The following is a 20,827-nucleotide window of genomic DNA, read 5'->3' on the forward strand; positions in this document are numbered from 1 at the left end:
GGAGCTTAACTTCAGCTTTGACTTCTTTGCTTTGCCAGTGTGATAATGAACTTTTTCCTAGTTTCAGTATGAATGGATTTGTTGTGCCTGAAGCTTTACTCGGGTTTCTGCTCATACATACGTTTAAATAGTGCATACGAGTATGCAAGAATGCGCTGGAGTTGAAGAGGTTCGCACTGCCAATGTTGGTAAAGCCTGTTTGAAATCATACAATGAACTATTCAAATAATGATGCTAATTTCATCTGCACTTTACAATCACGATCATGGCTGAAGAGCACGGTCAGCAATTACCCATCTCCAGGCACGGGATGTTACCCAAAGTGTTTCCTACATCACCACTTCCGTCACCATCAGCAGCGACCTCGCTGGCTGCCTGACGACCCCCCAGCACAACACCCGGGTTTTGCCGCCGTGTCGTGCCGCTGGCCCTGTCTCGGGGGCGATCAGCCCGGCGCGGCGGTGCCACTGCCATGTGCCGTCCGTCGCAGCGCAGCCTGGCAGGGAGCCGGGTGCTGCCGCCGACACCGTCTGGCAGCGGCGGTCGGCGCCGGCGGAAGGTCAGAGGATCCGCGGAGAGCGCCGCGGAAACCGCCAACGGCAGCGGGACGATCGCCGACTGGCGGTGGAGCGACGGTGGGGACAAACACAGATATTAACATTGATACAAGTTACAACTCAGAACAAACACAGATGGAGGGACAACGGGTACAAACACAGACACAAACACAGATTCTAGCACAGCTACAAACAAAGACGGAGGACTAGAGCGGGACTGCAACGGAAACGATGGCGGATTATGGATGGATTTCGGTCGTATTACAGACCGTGTGGTTTTATGTCGGCATTATGCTGTATTTAGAACGAAAACAATAATTCCGGACTCGTTTCAGAAGAAGAATACGGGAGCTGATAAGGCAGTCCACCGATTGACCTCAGGGCGGTCCACCTATTCACGTGTTCGGTTGACCTACTGAGCTCGAGTTGTGATCCATTACGCCAGCACATCACAAGAAGTCCAGTAAGCTCCATATCCCACCTCTCCCTCTGACACCTACCAGCACTCTACCTGGAGTCTTCGTGACCACAGGTCGCACGGACCCCGACGGTGAAGTCCCCCAAATGACCGACCCCCGCGGCGATAATTGGTCCGCCGTGGGTCCGCCGACCGACCGGCCGAACCCGGGGGCGGACCGACGGCCGACGGCACGGTACGCCGCCCAGCACGGCTGACGGAGAAAAGAGGAAGGCAGGGAGGATAATACTATCAAGCACACATTTTTGTGTGGGTAGAGGGAAGCATCAGGAGTCCTCTTACTCCCTGTAATCAATGCGCCATTGTGGAAGCTATGCAAGCCCTAATCGGATTTTATAGCATGTGACTGAGTTATAGGAAGCATGCCAAATTATAGCCCACAGCTTCCCTCCCGTGCAAAAGTGTAGCATCAGCAATTGCCATGGTTGAGCTCCATGGACATTTCGGAACACTTAATGACCATTGTTTTGCACATACTGATTTTCAATACTATCTTACAACTTCTAATGCATGTCCAACAGAAATGAACTCGTTGCATCGCGAAGCGACAAAAGTCCACAGATACCCCAAACTCCATTCGCCATTTCCAGACCACCCCGCAGGTAACCGCACATCAATCGACAGAGCCCCACTCCTCTAGCTCTCACTCCATCTCACTCGAGCGGCCTGTCGAGCGCGGACAGACGGCTCCGGCTCCCCGTGGTCCGCCAATCGATACGGCCGCTGTCCGCTTTCAATCCTCAGTGGCGCGGCGGTCACCGGTCCCCACCCACTGCGGAGAGGTGCCGCGCCGGCTGAACCCCGGCCCACACGGACCCAGCGCGAAAAGGAAGCCTGCTCAACGTGCCCGAGACAGGTCCCAACGATTTCGCCTGGAGTCAAAATAGCATAACTATTCCAAGGTGACCATGTTGGGCTGTTTTTTTTTTATTCTGATGCGAGCTGGCCAAGGCCATGTTCAACTGTTTAGTAAAAGTAGGTAATTATTGAACAGCTATGTAGTACTTACCAGGGGCGCCGCCACGGATTTTTGACTGGGGGGGACGGACTGACCGGCTGAAAACCCAAAAGTAGACATTCTTACCGTGGCTTTTTCGGTCGGATGCATTCAACGTTTAAAGCAAATATGCCACTTTTAACATAGGGTTTTGAACTGAAGTAACAATTTTGTAGCTTGAGCTGTGACGAGAACAAATCAGGAGCTTTTATGGCCCAACGATCACCCTAGCGAAATAGATCGGTATCGATTTTAGGTTTGAAGACTGAAGTCATTCCCATAGATTATACTTTGTCATTCTCTTACCGAGGAATCCATTCCCTTACGGAAAAATGCTAGCCAATCAGCATTCAGCTGGTTTAACTTTGAACTACGTACTATGCTTGGTCAACGCGTAATCAGCTTCCGCTGCAATATAGGTAAGTAATAAGTAGCCTGTACGAAAGATGGAAAATAGTGATGTAAAAATAAATATAAAATCCTTTTGCAAATATTCATTATTTCCTGACCATTTTAAGTTTAAAAACTCATAAAACTGTGGCAAAATAACTGGTTTGAGGAAAGTAGTTTAGGTTAGGTATTTCCTTAAAGTAAAGGCTATAGACCGCATTCCCACCTAGTACCTACCTATATACATACAGTATACACATCTGATGTCCGATTCAGTTTGACACGGCAAAGCCTCGTGTTCTATCACGGTATTATTGCTGATATATGCCACTAATATGATCGATAATGCATATTGCATAGGTAATGCATATTGCATACCCGCGTGGGGGAGGGGGCGTTGTATAGTCACAAATCTCTCTTTTTGGTTGGTGTACGAATCGACGCGAAGCGCCGCGAAAATTGGCAAAAAAACATTAGGCAAAACTGCTCCAAAATACGAATTTTGCAGCCCGTGTAACAAGCTTGATACCAGAAAACCTTAGGTCAGGAAAACCAAGTCAAGTAGTCAGGTCGCCTCAAAGTTTTGTGGTCCTGTCAGCCGTATAGCTTATTTCTTAGAAGCTGGAAATTTAGTGTAGCGTGACTGCAGAAGTGTGGGGTCGGAGCCGGAATCAGTCGGAGTTGACTGTTTTTGGCCAGTTTTGGCCAGAGTCGGAGTTGAAGTCTTCGAAAATGTTCGGATTTTGACTTCGAGGTCGGATTGGTATAAAGTCATGCTCTTGGCTGTTTATACGAAATATATTAGGCCCGTGTTCGGCCAGTTGTGTTATACGACACACGTCGATCACGATATCAAAAATCGGCAGTTCCGCGATGACAGGTCGGATAAGAGCTGGAGATTTTGTTGGCCGAGGTGGCAGGGGTCAGACCAATGCATGTAGGCCCACGGCACGCCTCATATACTGAGTATCTAAACCTCCTGGACCCACCTCCGTTCCATCGCTTCCATCCTCAGGATACATAAATCCTTCTTCTCCACGCCGCAACCCCCACTTCGGGCTGGACAGGCACCTTTATCTCATGCGGGCTGCTCCCTTGGAGCGGCACCGCTGCTCCCGAGGGAGCGCACCCCGTAGCCGGGTGCAGAGAGTGCTTGGGGGGCTGGTCGGCCTGTCCTTTCGGACGGGCTCAGCCCCGGCGACTCTCTAGGGCGTCTACCCAGACCAATGTCTCCCCCTAATTCCTATCATCCTCCCGGCCCTGAAATGGTCTCGTCAGACCGAAAGAGCCTAACCCAACAAAACAAACAATCCTAGACCCTCTCAGATTCGGCACCGGCCGTTCCATCTCTTCCATCCTCAGGACAGTCAAATCCTTCTCCTCCACGCCGCAACCCCCTGCTCCGGGCTGGACGGGCAACTCTATCCCATGCGGGAATGGCTCCACGTGGAGCTATAGTTGTATGGAGCTATAGAGCTATAGCTCCAGTGCACTGGAGCTATAGTCCTTTGCCGGGTGCAGTGAGTGCCAGTAGGCTGGGCTGCCTGTTCAATTGGTCGGGTTCATCCCAAGTGGCTCACTGGTGTGGCTGCCCCGACCAATGTCTCCCACTAATTCTTTCATACTTGCGGCTCTGAAATGGTCTCATTGGACCTAAGGGCCTAATCAAATTTCGAGTAGAATAACAACCAGTAAAACGCCTTTTGGGGCGACCAACGGAGCGAGCGAGAGGGTGGGGTGGGCCTTGCACGTGCGAAATTGCGAGGGGATACCTCAAACTACCTTGTGCACTGCACCCTTCTAACCGGTCCCTAACGATGTGCCAAATTTGAGCGCAATCGGCCTAGCCGTTCTCGAGATCTGGAAGCGGTACCCTGCAAGTGCGCACGTGCAAAATGGGTCCCAACTGACTTTTGCACGGCACCTACCAACCGGTCCCTAACCATGTAGGTATCAGATTTCAGCACAATCGGTTCAGCCGTTCTCGAGATCTGGAATCGACCCCTGCATGTGCGGCGTGCGCACGTGCAGCAGCACCCCAACTGTGGCACACGGATATGCATTGCCTAGTGGGTATACCTCCTACCTACATGCCAACTTTCAGCGCAATCGGCCCAGTAGTTGCCGAGATATTGAAATTGTTACAAAACTGACACCTTTTCTGAATATTCTGATGAAGGCGCAAGTCGAAATATATTAATTTGTACTTTTCTTTTTGAATATAATTACTAATATGAGCATAAGGTTATTAATAGCATACCTAATAATTACATTCATAATGCTCAAAAGTGCCATTGCAAGATTACAAAAACTGACACCTCTTCGTTTTTCACGTGGCACGTGCATATGCCGCACACTCAAATGCATCGGGAATAGTCCGATGCTCGTTAGAAGGAATGAGTCTAGTGCTACCCTATACAAAAATTACCGCATGTAAATCGGTCAAGTGGTTGCTGAGATATAAGCCTAGCAAAAGCGTGACCACGGCATACTCAGAAATTTCCGTTAACCTACGAAAGACTACGCTCGCTTCGCTCGCTCCGTGATGAGTTTGGGGGGGGGACGTCCCCCTTCCATTCTGAGAGTGGGGGGACGCGTCCCCCCCGTCCCCCCCGGTGGCGGCGCCCATGGTACTTACTACTTATATAGTCGATTCTCGCTTCGAGTTTTTTTTTGCATTTTCCAGTTGTAAATAAAAATGTAAACGATATGTTGGGTCCAGTGCATGCGTTTTACAACAGAAGGCACCTTCCACAAAAGAAGAATGACATTCGTCAGTTGAGGCAAAATAGTTTAGTCTCGAAATGTACGTTGTCTAGTCAGATAGACGGCATGCTAATAATTGAGGGAATTTATTATAAACAAGAAGTTCCGACATCTGACAGGCAGCCACAGTTCGCTGAGGAAGATTGACTGTTAGCTTTGCCCATACAAAACAGCACAAAATTAATTACATCACACAATGAGTGCGAAAATTGACTACCAGTTCCGATCACCCACAATATATCGCTGGCGCAGTTAATTAAGGTCAAGTCAATAAAGTCGCTCAAAGGATGTCCGATACCACATGATTACCAATCACGCTGAATTCAGTGCCTTGTAGTGATCAGTTACCATTGCAAGCACTGCGGATGATACTAATGATGGAAGACACTTAGGCACAAGTTACATCGATGCCGAAAGGAAACGGGTAGCACTGACACTCGAATACGACTAGGATTTAGATATAAAACGCCGCAAGACCCTTGCTTTTATCTTGCACAGCCAAACATCGCATGGTCCCGAACAATATTTTCCATTCACGGATCAACAATGGCCGAAGGAAGGTCAGCTCAGCGCGATGTTGGCGAGTGGCGAATCAATAAACAGGCGGTAACGAGCCGGGCAACTGGCCAAATTACCGCTCCGCCGCCACCCATGGCAGAGGTGGCGACGGGTGCCCGTGACTGCAGAGAACGGTGACGACAGAGAATAATGGCGACAGCACAGACCAGTGACGACAGCAGGGATCAGTGGCGACAGAGACCAGTGACGACAGCGGGGATCAGCAACGATAGCTAGGATCAGCAACGACAGCACAGACCAGTGACGACAGTAGGGAGCAGTGACCACAGGGACCAGTGACGATAGAGGCCAGTGATAGCATGGAGCAGTGACAGTACGGATCAGAGCAGAGACTGCAGTGCCAGGAGAGATTAGTGACAGTAGGAATCAGTGACAACGGAGACCAGCGACAGCAAGGACCAGTGTCAACAACAGTCACCAGCATCAACAACAAAACAAGCATCAGTTGTATTCAGTCACACCAAAGTAGCTTACGAGTACAAAGCGCAATGATAAAGATCGCATATTGGTGCAAATAATTTATCAGTAAAACCATTATCAAGGCGGAACTATAGTTACTCTGCAGGTTACTCTAGTTTATAGTTACTCTGCAGGTTTTTACACAGAAGAACCATCCGGTCATACAATCGATACCAGAAACACAACTTCTCAAGAAACATCAATCGTAAGCTGTGATTGGGTAGAGCCTTATGAATGCCGAGGTAGGAAGAAACAACCTCACACATGCCCACACCACTGCATTACTTAACGCTCATGCACGATACACGCTGTTTCCCTGTGAACATGATAAATGAAACGGAATGCCACCCATAATCTATCCGTTTATAGTATATACTCTCTTTCACACGCATGTGTAGCAAAGCCACCGTCCAATTTTCACCATCCTATAACAAGAGTTCTGACCGTGTCCTGTCTCATTGACCGCCTTACTGTAGCAACACCGTATGCGGCGCCCATTCGCAGTCATCCCGCCCAGCCACGGCTACCTAGCCCTGGCTGGCTCCGACTAGCCTGTATCCGAGCCGGGGCGGCCGGTCGGTAAGCCACCGGCTCACCGGGCCACAAACAATGGACTCAGAGGCTTAGCGCTGTCACACCTCGACCTAGTAACGTCGGCGACTGCCGCCGGTTCCCCCTCCGCCCACCGTCCACCGCCCGCTGCTCACCGTCCACCGTCCACCACCCGACTGCAGCGACAGGGAGTCTACTGACACAGGCCCAGCTCGCGTGTCATGATGTCGCGCATGACGAACTTCTGGATCTTGCCGGTGACGGTCTTCGGGAAGTCGTCGCGGAACTCTATGTAGCGCGGTACCTTGTAGTGGGCAATCTGAGGAGGGAAAAGCGAGTGGTGAGAGAAGACACGCATCGAAGAGGTGCTTATGATGGCTTTGATTATGTACGGGAAATTATTTCCAAAATTTACGGGGCTCTGTCATTCTGCATTTTGGTGTCTCATTTCAATAGCGAGAACAAAGTCCTCTCACTGCTGGTCACCTGCAACTATTCCGGCAATTTATAGCGCATGAATTCCCTGAGATACTGCAGACTGCCAAGTGTGGACAGTTGCATCATCGAGCACCTTGCCAGTCCTAACTATACTTAGCATGCCCGTATTGCCTAAGTGCCGGGAATTTCACAAAGGGGCGGATCCAGGGGGGGCCGCTGGGGGCCGATGCCCCTAGCCTATCGAAAAATGCCGCCCCTCCGCCGCCGAAGGCGGCTGAGGGCGGCTTTTTTTGATACGTGATGAAGTGCATTTTACGGAAATGACCATTTCTTTGAGGTTCATTTCATAATAATCTCTGATAGTAACTATCTGAATTTATATTTAACCCTCAGAGTATGTCGCTTCTCTTCCTGAAGTCAGAGTGCCGCCCCTTTATTCGAAGTACCGCTACTTTGCTACCCTTTGAAGTAGGTAGTAGTGCCGCTCTCGGAAGTCGAAATGCCGCCCTCGGAAGTCGTAGTGCCGCCCTCTGTACTCGTAGTGCCGCCCTCTGAAGTCACAGTGCCGCCCTCCGCAGTCTTCGTGAAGCTCCTTGAAGTCATTGCGCCGTCCTCTGAAGTCATAAGCGCCGCTCTCTGAAGTCATAGTGCCACCCTCTGAAGTCATAGTGCCGCCCTCTGAAATCATAGTGCCGCCCTCTGAAGTCATAGTGCCGCCCTCTGAAGCACAGTGCCGCCCTCTGAAACACAGTGCCGCCCTCTGAAGCATAGTGCCGCCCTCTGAAGTCAAAGTGCCGCCCTCCGCAGTCTTCGTAAAGCTCCTTGAAGTCATTGCGACGCCCTCTGAAGTCATAGCGCCGCCATCTGAAGTCATAATGCCGCCCTCTGAAGTCATAGCGCCGCCCTCCAGTCTTCGTGAAGGTCCTTGAAGTCATTGCGCCGCCCTCTGAAGTCATAACGCCGCTCTCTGAAGTCATAGTGCCGCCCTCTGAAGTCATAGTGCCGCCTCTGAAGTCATAGTGCCGATCTCCGGTTGTCCCGAAGTGACGAGACTTTTCCCACCTTGTCCGAGTAAATAAGGCGCTTCAAATATTATCCAGCATAAAATTAGTTGTTGAATCCGGTGTCAGACAAATTTGCTGTTTCACTTTCTCATTTTGGTGCCAGTGTTTACACGGCCAATAGCCATTCGTCTAATATAGTAGGGCAGGTCATCAAGTGGCGTATTAATATGTTGGAAAGCGGAGGAGGCCAAACATGGAAATTAAGAAGGGGTCTTATCTTAACTTTAGGGGCCCCAGTGGTAACCTACTTTACCCGAGCCCGGGTGCGGTTCTTAGCCAACTTTGCCAATTTTTTCCCTCGCATCCGGGCGCATAGCTCGTGAACCGTCAGTGTTACAGCGTCACGGAACAATGCATTTGATAGATCCTTGGAAGCTCCCTCTGCGTTGTCCTTAGATTCGAGCTCAGTTCAACAATTTGGCCCACACTGAGAGCAAAAACTGCCAAAATAGACGGATCTTTCAGAAGCATTTGTTCCATTTCTTTACGTATATCTACTCACTCCACGTATGGTAGGCACAGTTTATACCGTAACTGTGTCTCTCGTATCGAGAGGCGTTAAATTATCTATAGTAGGACCTATAGTCCTATGACCTTGTGGCGCGCTAGCGCCGGTAATTTAGCTGCGGCGTGTCCGCCCAGCCCGGCCGCCCTTTGCGCCGCCAATCGCCGCCCCGCGCAGTGTTTACTATTTTATCAAGAACGTTTGTTTTCCTCTTTTATATTATTGTAAATTCGTTATTATCGTCACTTCTGTTTTATAGTTTTCAACCGAATTTAATATTTGTCCTTGCTTTAATTTGTTGTAATTTCTAGATCGACTTTTTGCCGTTCCCATATACTTGATTCGTTTTTGATTATGTAAAAAGTGTTTTAACCCTCGCCCGTAAACGGCGATCTGCCACCTTCGCCCATGCAGGGGGGGGGGGTTGGTGCGACCCCCCCTTGGCGTTTGAAAACGGAGCGTCGTAGAGCTTAGCGGAAAAGACCAACGGAGTGCTCTCGCCGAGATCTCGCGATTGGTGGTATATTTTTGGTCCTAGGTCAACATTTGACCTACTTTTGACCGGTCAAAGGTCAAATTTTCGGAAAAATAGATTTTTCAACTTTCCACGGCGATTGCGGCAAAACGGTGGAAGATATCGACTTGAAACCTTCACTATCGTGTTCCTTGATCAATTCTCTATCGTTTGGTATGTATTTCGTCTCCCTAGCTCTAAAAATGGCGCGTTGGGGGCGCCGGAAGTCGGCAAGGTCACAGTCGGCGGCAGAAATTCGAAAAATCAAAATTTAAATTTTTGAAATCTGATTGTATTTTTGGATTTGGGAGGTCCATTTGCTCCCTATAGAAGTTAATATTGCTGCATATTCCCATTGAGGTGACAAGAATTAGCAAAATAGTGGTTCGGGCGCTTTTCAAAAATAGTACCGGACGCTGTTCCTCTTGTGACATCATAGCTCCGTGACCTGACCTGACCCGGTCAAGTTTCTTATACCATATGATAGCCAATACTTGCTCCAACATGCATGAAAAGTTTCATCACGATCCATCAACCGATGTCCGTACCACCGGCAGGAAACCTCGGGCGTTGGCACTAAGTTTGTGAAAATCCGGCCGGAGGCTGTTCCCTTTGTGACGTCATAGCTCCGTGACCTGACATGACCCGGTCAATTTTTTTTATCAAAAGATGTGCAAGGTTCGCCCCATAAGGTACCAAAAATTTGGCGGCGCTGCGCGCCGCCGTTTTTGCACTATTTCCGAAAAGCCTCAGGGGGGGGGGGGTTGCACCCCCCCCCTACATGGGCGAGGGTTAACTTTTGGCAGTGTAGTTCCGCCCACGTTGATTTCCTGTTCTGACCTGTTCGTTTTGATCTCTATGGTTTTTGGCACGTGCTCTCAGTTCAAAATATAAATTTAGTATCCGTACGCAGAGTGTCAGAGAGGCTGAGTATTTCGACGAGTTCCTAGTTTTATTTCTCACGTTTTTCTCCCAGTTTTAACCCATATCTAACCATCGTTCCGCTGTTTATTTTGTTCTTTCATTGTGGGTAATTTCCTTTCCTCCGAACACGCCCCTATTTACCCTGAGACCCACAACCTATAGTCAGTTGCATGCTCTAACCGAAAAAGGTCGTGCTGTACGTAAACTGATCTGTGTTGTTGGGCTGAAGGCATTACCTACATAATACACTCTTTCATCACTCCACCATGTCTTCTTGTAAAGCCATTGCCGAATTTTTTGGTGCCTTTGGTGACCTTTCTAGTGACTTCTACAGGCTCCTGCACAGAGCGGTAGAGGCCATGCTGGTCACTGAGAGGTCACGGTGGTCATAGGTCGGTCTCTGAGAGCTCCATGTCGTCGACCTCTGAGGACCCTACACAGGCTTCGGAGGCTCCACATCGGCCCCTGTAGATCCTATCTCCGGTCTTAGATCCCTGAGGGCTCAAGATGGTCCCCAAGAGCCCCACGTCAGCCTCAAAGAGCAGATATCGATCTACCTAGAGTCTTGCGCTGGTTGAGGGCTGATACCCTAAGCTTTAGGAGGGTCCAACTCGGGCTATGAATTCCTCTGATGGCTCCATGTCGCCCTCCGGGGCCTCAGTCCGACCTCTAAGGCCCAATCATGCATAAGTGGTGAATTCTGGCTGTCGAAGCCTCTAATGTGGCCTCTGATGGCCCAGCGTCAGTCTATGAAGACCCCGCGCTGGCTTCTGAGGACTCAGCAGTCAGCACCAATCTCAGTTTTCAGAAGACAGAGGGCCCCACGCTGACCTCAAGAGTGTCCAACGCTGTCCACAGAGGGCCCCCACACCGACCAAAGAGGGCACCAGGCCCACACTGGCCTAAGAGGGCCCAAATTGTCATCATAGGGCCCTATATGGCCTCAGAAGGTCCTACCCCTTTGGTCTTACCAGGCCTACGTGCGGGCTTTTTAGTTTTTAACCCCACACGCCCCCCCCGGCCCCCACATTTGGCCTTTTAGGGTCCCCAAAGCGGCCTCTGAGTGCCCCATGCTAGCCTCCGAGGGCTCGTCCTGGGCCTTCGAGCGCCTTACGCTGGCCTCTTAACCCCTCGGTAGAAGTAGGTGTACGAATACTTATGTTTGGGCAGAAATTTTGTATCCTAGCCTGTGCATGTTACCTACATGCAGTGTATACGGTATATGTATGTTACGTGGTGTCATTCTGGCTTCTGAGGTCTGGTTTGCCCCCTAGTCGAAATTCATTAGCCAAGACCCTGAGATACAGTGCCGCCCTCTGAAATGAAAGTAGCTCCCTCTGAACTCGTAGCGACGTCTCTGAAGCCAGATTAACCCCTTCTTAACCCTCGCAGGCCGAGAGAGGAGGGGGGGGGAGGGGCACCCCTTTCGATTTTTTTTTCGTGACTGCTCCGGAGCCGTTTTCGATAGAGAGCTGAAACTTGGCCTACGTGAGACCCCATCCAAACCAGACCTTATGACACCTGATTCATTTTCAGGTTAGTTCAGGTCCATAGGTGGTAATTGTGCCGAACGGTGGGTGCTCGGGCGCAGCAAATCCGCCGCCGCCCTAGCGGTGACCTTGACCTCTACAGTCTGTTGCGGCTTCAAAGCCAAGCCGGTGTGGAATTGGGAGAGCTCGTGCACTCACAGTTCAGCACAATTCTCGACCTATGGTCAGGTCACTGACCGATGCATAAACCTCTAAAGGTTTTAAGTAAACCTCTGTGTCTGCACTGTCAAAAAATGTCGCAACTTCGCAACGCCGCCAACGCCAGGCAAAGTGTCGGCGAGGATGATGACACTTTCAGAAAGTAACAAGCTCCCGGGTACTCATGATTCGTATATCTTGGGTTTTTCGTACAATTCATCTTGGGTCAGGCCAGTCACGTGACCTCCCCCATATATAAACCTATGGGGGAAATACTGAACTTGCTCTTTTTGCAACATATAGGTATTATAGAATCCGCCCGAAGACGCATAGAAATGTGTTTTCATACGCTTATCAAAGGATTCCGTGCCTTATTTCCGCATTTTTTACTTTGATGACGTCACAGAGAACGTCACAGAGCACGTTCTTTTGGGTCATAATCGTTTTTCGTTAATAACTTTTGTTGGCGACGCTTTCGTTCGAATCTCCTTTCATGGTGTGGACTGTATTTAATCGCGCATCGCACAGCATTTGGTTGTTTGGTGACCGAGATCCAGGAGGAAAATGGTTTAATTGGAAAATTGGGAAAATAAATGTTATAACCTATCACGTTAGCCTAGTTAAGATACAACTAAATATTGGATACAGGATAGAGCGCCGGATGCCGACGACTAAGGAACCTCCTTCTTAGGAAGTATATTTGGACCTAATAAAAGAGCGCCGGATACCGACGGCAAAGGAACCCCCTTCTTAGGGCGTATGTTAGGGCCTAAATAAGAGAGCGCCGGATACCGACGTCAAAGGAACCCCCTTCTTAGGGAGTATGTTAGGGCCTAAATAAGAGAGCGCCGGATACCGACGTCAAAGGAACCCCCTTCTTAGGGAGTATGTTAGGGCCTAAAATATAGAGCGCCGGATGCCGACGACAAAGGAACCCCTCCTCAGAGAGTTTTAGGAATGTTTTAGGATAAAAAAAGGATAGTCAGTAGACCTGGTCACCGGAACCGATACGCCTGCCGCATCTCCGTCGAATATCTCATCTGTGTGTTGTGTAGACCGCGCACTATTTCACTTCTCACTCAGGCTTCTCACACACTTTGTCTTCTAGTTCACTATATTTGGCGGACAAGGCAGCGAAACGTACCGGGAAGAGAGCTAGGGGCAGCGCAGTGTCCCCGTCGAAGTCGAAAGGTGAAGTGAGGCCGGGGGTGTTTACAACTAGTTTCTATACAGCGACAGGGGGTGAAAACAAGACGCGTTGAGGACGGTCAGAGCACACAGAAAAGGCTAAAAATGGCCCGGGCGTCCAGCGCTCCACCCGGAAGACACACAAGCTGGGCGCGCACGTGCGTGCCCCACACAATGGCCCGGACCTGGGCCGGTCCTACGCAAACAGGGAGCCGCCCTGCCGCGCCGGCCGGCCAGCCGGGTCAGAGGGGACGCCAGCGTCCCGCGACCGCGGACGGCGCTCGGCTCGGCGGCGCGGCGGCGGTTCGGCTCAGCAGCGCTGAGTCTGTCGCCCGTACCGCCTTGCATAGGTGCAATTTGTCGGCAACATCACTCCCCCTGTGTTCGGCTTCACTGCGAACGTCGAACGCATACATTTGACCGACAAATTGAATAGCGCAAACGAACAGTCAGGAAAGGTGATAACCGAAACGGGCGCGGGTAACTATTATTTCCAAGCTCCATACAAGTAAAAACACGCACAGCATACCAGTAACGTGCGGAGCGAGGTAAAGCGGGCCTAACACTCGCGCGCGGAGACGGGTTACCTTTACACAGCCCTGAACTCAGACTCAGGTCCCTGTCAGGAAGGCACAAAAATACCAGAGCCGTCGCGAACGGTCAGTGGGCAGGGGCGTCAAGTCACACGCACAATGGAAATGACGGACGACTGTTGGATATCTTCTCCGAGAAAACGCAGATGAGCACCGGCTATGGGGGACTGGACGGTTGGTACCTTGGGCATGGGACCGCAGCAGGCAGTGATCAGTTGTCCACAGGACGCAGCCATGAGCGCTGCGTGTTCAGCTCCTCCCGGGCGGCGCTCAGTTCGCGCACCACGGACAGCAGCTCCTGGTTGCGCGCCTGGAGCCCCTCTTTGTCCCGGAAGGTGACCAGACACTGGGCGATCAGCCGTCCGGCGGAGAAGGTGTCCAGCTCGAGCTCGTACCGGGGTGTGGCGACGAACCCGCCGCGCGCCTCCTCCACCTTCTTCAGCGGCACACAAAACTGCATTGCCAGGTCCGCTGTCTGGGCGGCCAGCCGATCCCTCTCGTGTTGAACGATACGCAGTCGCCGGCGGGCGCCGTCAGGCTTGGCGCGTGCTGTCTCCAGCTCCCGTAATGCCTCGTCATTGTTGCCTGTGGGAGAGTCGATCGTCTGCACCGCCGACTCATAATCCTCGCGCTGTCTCTGGATGGCCCGCGTCCACTCATCAATATCCTTCAGGATCTGGTCGAGGCACAGTTTGAACTGCTTGCTCTCGGCCTCTGTGGCCGTCAGCTGCTCCTTGGCCTGACTGAACCCGGTGAAGATCTGTGTGAGCGTCATGCCCTGCCACAGGAGCCGGCTGACGGCGGCGTCGGACGGTGACGTGGTCTTCACCGCCTCGTCTGAAAGGCTACCTGCGGGTGATTGCCTGCAGCTGCTCCTCGTAAGTCTCCAGCCGGTCGCGCAGCTGGAGGATCACCTTGTCGCGCTCCACCAGATACTGGCCGTGCTGGGTGTGCGTCTCGTCCAGATGCACTTCCAGCTGGCTTTGCTGCTCGCTGGCCGAGCTCAGCAGTGACCGCAGCTCGTCCACCGAGCGCAGCATCTCATTCGACCTGGCCTCCGCCTTCTCGACGCCCTCTTTGTAGGGCTGCGCCAGCCGCTCCTGTGACCGCAGCTGCTGTTGATAGTTTTTCTCCTGCTCGATCTCGGCCTCACGCTGCAGCCGGGGCTTCTCCACCAGTTCGGTGAGCCGCTGCTCCAGGTCGGCCGCCTGCTGTGTCAGCCGTTCTTTTTCCGCTTGCTCCGTCCCCAGCTGGTCCATCTTGCTGGCAAGGTCGGCCTGCAGCTGGAGGATCCGCGAGCTGTGCTGGCGGCGCAACGTGGACAGCTCCTCTGCTTGCGACTTCAGGCTCTCCAGCAGCAGAGACATCTGCTTCTCCAGCACCTCCTTCTCACTCGCCATCTTCCTCTCTCTGTACTGGAAACTGATCTCCTTGGCGGCAATTTCCCCCACCTGTGCCAGCGCCCGACACTTGGCCGCATTAGCTGCAGCCAGTTCAGCTCCCCAGTCTTCAAGCGCAGCTGTCAGCCGAGCCACCTCAGCAGCGCGCCGCTCCAGCTGCTGTACCAGGCTCGCCTTGTCCGAGAGCACCTGGTCGCGCTCCCGACAGGCGGCCAGCTCAGCGGCCAACGCCCTGGTGAGGCCGGCATCTGCCTTCCTGGGGTCTGCGGTGGCCATGGTCCGCTGTTCCTGGAGTCTGGCAGCTGCCTGCTGCTGTTCCTCCAGCTGGCTGGACTGCTTCTGCAGCTCCTGCTGAGCCTCCTGTAGCTGCTGGCCCAGCTCAAACTCATTCTGTTCTGTGAGTGCGTCTGCTGAGACAGCAGCGACCGATACATGTCTCTCGGCGACGTATGAGTTGATGATGACCTGGTACTTCTCTGCGACCTCTGGAAGCTTCTCGAGCTGTCTCTCCGTTGCCTGTAGTCGCTGAGTAGCATGTCGCTTGTTGTTGGGAAGTGTAGGACCTGTCTCCTTCCACAGCAGACCGGTCTTGTATCGCTCTCCACTTTTGGTCGTGTTTCTTTCCAGCATCTGGAGTACTTTCTTATCCATCTCCGATCGTGACGTCGTTTCACTGTACTTTGTTCCAGATGCTTCTGTAGACCACCATTTGTTGACGCCCGCGCACAGCTCCACTTCGCTCTCACTCGATTGACGTCTCAGAAACATGACCCGGCGCCTGCTGCTGGGCACTATGTCAGACACGCGGCCCGTCAGGGTCCACCCTAGGTCTGTCTTCACAGCGGCCGGTTGATTCGGACGTCCCACACGCACCTCCTTCTGCAGCACTGCTTCAAGGACGTTTGCACCAATCAACAGCTTCACCTGCCCGCCATTGTATTGTATTGTATTGTATTGTATTGTATTGTATTTACATTTAAGAGCGATCCACATACAAAGTGCGTGGCGATTACTGCTCATCGCCACGCACTTTGTATAGTGCGTGGCGCTCTCTCGGACGGACGCTGAGTGCCACTGGTCTCCACGTTTTGTATGCAGAGCGGGTGTCGCTCCCCGGCAACGCCCAGCTCCTCCAGAACATCCTCACGACACAGTGATGTCTGAGCTCCAGCATCCAGGAGTGCCAGAACGTCTGTCGAACCACAGGGCCCGTGAACCCGCACAGCAACAATCTGTAGCAGTGTGTCTGCGTCCGTTTTTACCGAGGCTGCTACAAACGGCTGGTTCCCGGAACTACCTTCGGCTGAAGCTTCAGGCGCTCCCGTGGTTGTCCCTGCTGACGACTGGTCCCTCCTCGAGTTGCTCTGATCGGTTCCTGACCGACTTGATCCGCGGTGGAGAAGTGGATGGTGCGTGAGCTTGCATCCCTTCACATTGCACCGCCGAGACACTTTGCAGCTTCTGCTCCAGTGGCCCTTCCTGAGGCATGAAAAGCAAAGGCCTTCTTCATAGGCAACAGCGCTTCTTGCGTCTGGGGTCTTGGCCTTGAATTCTGAGCAGTCGCTCAGCCTGTGGTTACTGCTGCACACCACGCACACTGGCGGAGAGCGGGCCTCTGGTTCAGTTTCACCATTAGCTCCTGTCGCCAGCGCTGTTCGCCGAACAGGGCCGTCCCTTGAAGAAACTGTTGCGCGTTTCCGTTCCGATGTGGAAGTCCCGGACTGGACAGCAGAGAAGCTCAGGATGCTGACTTGGACTTGGAGCCACTCGGTGAACGTCTCCAGAGTCGGTCGCGTCGGTCGCAGCCGGAACACTTCACGGCCCCACTCTCGGGCTAGCTCGCTCGGCAGCTTTTCCACCACTCTTCTCAAGTTTTCACTGCTTGACAGGTCACTCGCGTAGCCGAGATTTCGCAGGACGGTGACTGTGTTATGGACGACCGCATAAAACTTCTCCATCGCTGGGAGGTCCATTAGTGATGGTGGCGAGGTCATGAACACATTTTGCAGGTGGGCCTGGATGATGTCTTCCTCTCGTCCGAACCTATCTTGCAAAGTTTTCAAGGCCTCGTGATACAAGTCACCGTTGAATAACATGCCGTCAATGGCCTGGGCCGCGGGCCCTTCCACCGCGTTTTGAAGGTGAGCCATGCGCTCAGCATCCGACAGGGACGGCTGATCATGCACCAAGGCTTTGAAAAGACCAATCCAGCGCGGCCACTCACGTGCATTTCCACGGAACGTTGGCAGAGTCAGTCGCGGTATGCTCTTTACGAACGCTGATGGTCCTGCCAGGTCATTCCTTCGGGGTGAGGCCGGCGTTGCGATCCAGCTGGCACGAGCCAGTCCGTCATTCTTGTGCACCCCATTCTCGCCTCACTCAAAACTTTTTTACTACCTCCTGGAGGATTCATTTTCATCAAACCAGCAAGATAAGAGTATATTGAAAGGGTAACTCTTTGCTACCATTATGTGCATAGTAACGGTACGTGGTTGATATGAACTTATTCGCCAGCGAAAAGTATTATTACCATGTAAATATCAATATTACTCTCGCGATCCAGAACATCACGAAAACTCTTTCCTTTTGGGTATCGTGACTCGTGTACAGATAGTCGTTTCATGCGTGGATCTTGTTTACCCTCGTGAAGATGATATTTGAAATGGAATCACTCAGCCAATCAGAAACGAGATCGGCCGTTTGAAGGTTGAAGGCCGCGCGCATCTGTCAGTTTTCGGCCGTTGGTCTCCGAGAGCGGATGTGAGCAGTGTCGGTGCCGCGCGGCGTGGCCGTTGGTGATTGTGCTTGCGTGTTGTTCATCGCCTATAGAGCCTCTGTGGAGGACATTTTATTGTAAGTACCGATGTGCTAGAGCATTGCATGCCGCTGAGTGGTGTTAATTTGACCTGGTTAACAGGACCCCGTGCACGGCCACGTGGCCTAGGTTGTGAGTACGTACATTAATTTTGTTGTGATGCTACAAGTTTATGCATTTTGTTGGTGACTTTGAAAAAGCCTTGCACTGTAGTGATCCAGTCTCATTATCTCACGCATACGGGCGACCACCCAGGAACGCCGTCGCTCTCTTCAAATATTGTGCGCTGTGCCTTATCCAATATGAGGGCGCTGAATGTCTTGTATTCAAATTCAAAGTGCATTCAAGTTGTATCGTGGTGTTTATTTACCGCTTGTGCATTGCTGAACGCTTCGTATAAATTCGTATGCATAAGTGGAGAAGTCCTCTGGGGGGTTTACACTAAAGGAAAGAGTAAACATTACCATGTGACAAAGGGTAGGCCAGAAGAATACACTCTCTGTAGGAGGGTAAAGCACAGAGTAGATGATGCGTTACTCCCTAGAAAAGGGTTCCGTTTAAGATTTACCCTTTCAAAGAGTGTAACCCAAAAAATGTTACACTCTAGACAAGAGTAAATCAAAAGAGTTTACCATTCAGAAGATGGTAAAAAAACGTCTGTGTGTCATGTTACCCCTCCCTGGCGAGTTTACTCTTCATGAAAGAGTAAAATTTACCATCTGGAAGGTGGTAAAAAACGTCTGTGTGTCAAGCTACCATGCTATGGCGGGTTTACCCTTCAGGAAATGGTAAAAAAGTTTTCAGTGCTTGAGGAACACCGACAGCTCTGGGTGATGACGAGATGCAGCGGGAAACTTCGCCACCATTGGGTGCCGGCCGCTGCTCACCTGACGTATGACGGACGCCTCTTGTTACATCATAGTGGTTAGGCTCCACCTCCACTGGGGTCTCGTCATCAAAGTCGTTTCTCCGCTCCCATTCAAGCTCATTTTCTGCAGCCCTCAGAAGTCTTGCCCTCTGCTGCGCTCGTTCCACCTCCTCTTCTAACTCCTTTTCCTCCATCATCCTCTTCTCTTCTAACTCCTTTTCCTCCATCATCCTCTTCTCTTCTTCCATCCTGTCTTCTTCTCTTCTCCTCTGAGCTGTTCTTTCTGCTTCCTGGTGTCTCAGCTGCCTTTCTCTGTCTTGCCTGGCTTTCAAATGCTTCAGCTCCAGGCTTTTCATCTCTGCCGTTATTACAGCTTCCCTGGACGCCGCTCTGGAGACTCCTGAAACACAGGATCCGTTCGCTCTACTCCCCCCGTGATGCAACTTTGATGGTGGTGGTCTGTCATCTGCTTGCGACGCCGCGCAGCAGCTCACTGGTCGGTGCGTAGTCGCCTCTTCAATTCTTTTCACCGTCTCGGCGTGCCGTGCCGACTGCCGTCAGTCGGGTGGCGTACTCTTCCGCTTCTTCCAGTTCGCAGACCTCCTGCACCTTCTCAACATAAGCGTCATTGGCTTCCATGAAACCATCCAGTGTCGCATTCAGGGTTTCGAGCCGCTTCTTTAGTTCTTCCTCGCTAGCTCGGCGCGCGATCTGAGCCTCCGCCGTGTTACAGGCACGAGTAAACGCGGCGGCCTTGCGCCCGCGCTGAAGTTTCAGGTGCTTCAACACGCATGCAGTGTCTCCAACTCTCCAGCTTCCTCGCCGGCAGTGTCCTGACTCACCGTCGCCGTCTCTGTGTTCTCCGCCTGAGTCGAATCTTCCATCATCGGAATTTTCTTCTCGATCCGACTGGCACACACGAGGCACAGCTTGTAACCTACAATCAATCACTAAGTCGGCGACGGGCAGCCACGAAGGTCATCAGTTCTCACTTCAGGCCAGGACCATCCGGCCCGGAGGACCAGAAAATGTTGGCGACGCTTTCGTTCGAATCTCCTTTCATGGTGTGGACTGTATTTAATCGCGCATCGCACAGCATTTGGTTGTTTGGTGACCGAGATCCAGGAGGAAAATGGTTTAATTGGAAAATTGGGAAAATAAATGTTATAACCTATCACGTTAGCCTAGTTAAGATTCAACTAAATATTGGATACAGGATAGAGCGCCGGATGCCGACGACTAAGGAACCTCCTTCTTAGGAAGTATATTTGGACCTAATAAAAGAGCGCCGGATACCGACGGCAAAGGAACCCCCTTCTTAGGGCGTATGTTAGGGCCTAAATAAGAGAGCGCCGGATACCGACGTCAAAGGAACCCCCTTCTTAGGGAGTATGTTAGGGCCTAAATAAGAGAGCGCCGGATACCGACGTCAAAGGAACCCCCTTCTTAGGGAGTATGTTAGGGCCTAAAATATAGAGCGCCGGATGCCGACGACAAAGGAACGCCCTCCTCAGAGAGTTTTAGGAATGTTTTAGGATAAAAAAGGATAGTCAGTAGACCTGGTCACCGGAACCGATACGCCTGCCGCATCTCCGTCGAATATCTCATCTGTGTGTTGTGTAGACCGCGCACTATTTCACTTCTCACTCAGGCTTCTCACACACTTTGTCTTCTAGTTCACTATATTTGGCGGACAAGGCAGCGAAACGTACCGGGAAGAGAGCTAGGGGCAGCGCAGTATCCCCGTCGAAGTCGAAAATGAAGTGAGGCCGGGGGTGTTTACAACTAGTTTCTATACAGCGACAGGGGGTGAAAACAAGACGCGTTGAGGACGGTCAGAGCACACAGAAAAGGCTAAAAATGGCCCGGGCGTCCAGCGCTCCACCCGAAAGACACACAAGCTGGGCGCGCACGTGCGTGCCCCACACAATGGCCCGGACCTGGGCCGGTCCTACGCAAACAGGGAGCCGCCCTGCCGCGCCGGCCGGCCAGCCGGGTCAGAGGGGACGTCAGCGTCCCGCGACCGCGGACGGCGCTCGGCTCGGCGGCGCC

At 51.9% G+C, this 20,827-nt stretch overlaps 1 protein-coding gene across 3 annotated transcripts in view; it reads right to left on the bottom strand.

Annotated features, from left to right (window-relative positions):
- Positions 1-448: 448 nt before the first annotated feature.
- The window catches only part of LOC122381232 (medium-chain acyl-CoA ligase ACSF2, mitochondrial-like), an 82,192-nt gene continuing 61,813 nt past the window's right edge, over positions 449-20,827 (bottom strand). For 2 of the 3 annotated variants that reach the window (XM_043365178.1, XM_043365179.1), the window contains exon 12: positions 5,258-7,097. In XM_043365178.1, the coding sequence (XP_043221113.1) occupies positions 6,972-7,097 (126 nt within the window). In that variant the 3' untranslated portion in view covers positions 5,258-6,971. Of the gene's footprint in view, positions 619-5,257; positions 7,098-20,827 lie in introns of those variants that run through there. The other variant, XM_043365180.1, reaches the window with a different exon arrangement.

The sequence above is a fragment of the Amphibalanus amphitrite genome, unplaced genomic scaffold (assembly GCF_019059575.1).
Source record: "Amphibalanus amphitrite isolate SeventyFive unplaced genomic scaffold, NRLGWU_Aamphi_draft 000116F_arrow, whole genome shotgun sequence".
In the NCBI taxonomy this organism is placed as follows: domain Eukaryota; kingdom Metazoa; phylum Arthropoda; class Thecostraca; order Balanomorpha; family Balanidae; genus Amphibalanus; species Amphibalanus amphitrite.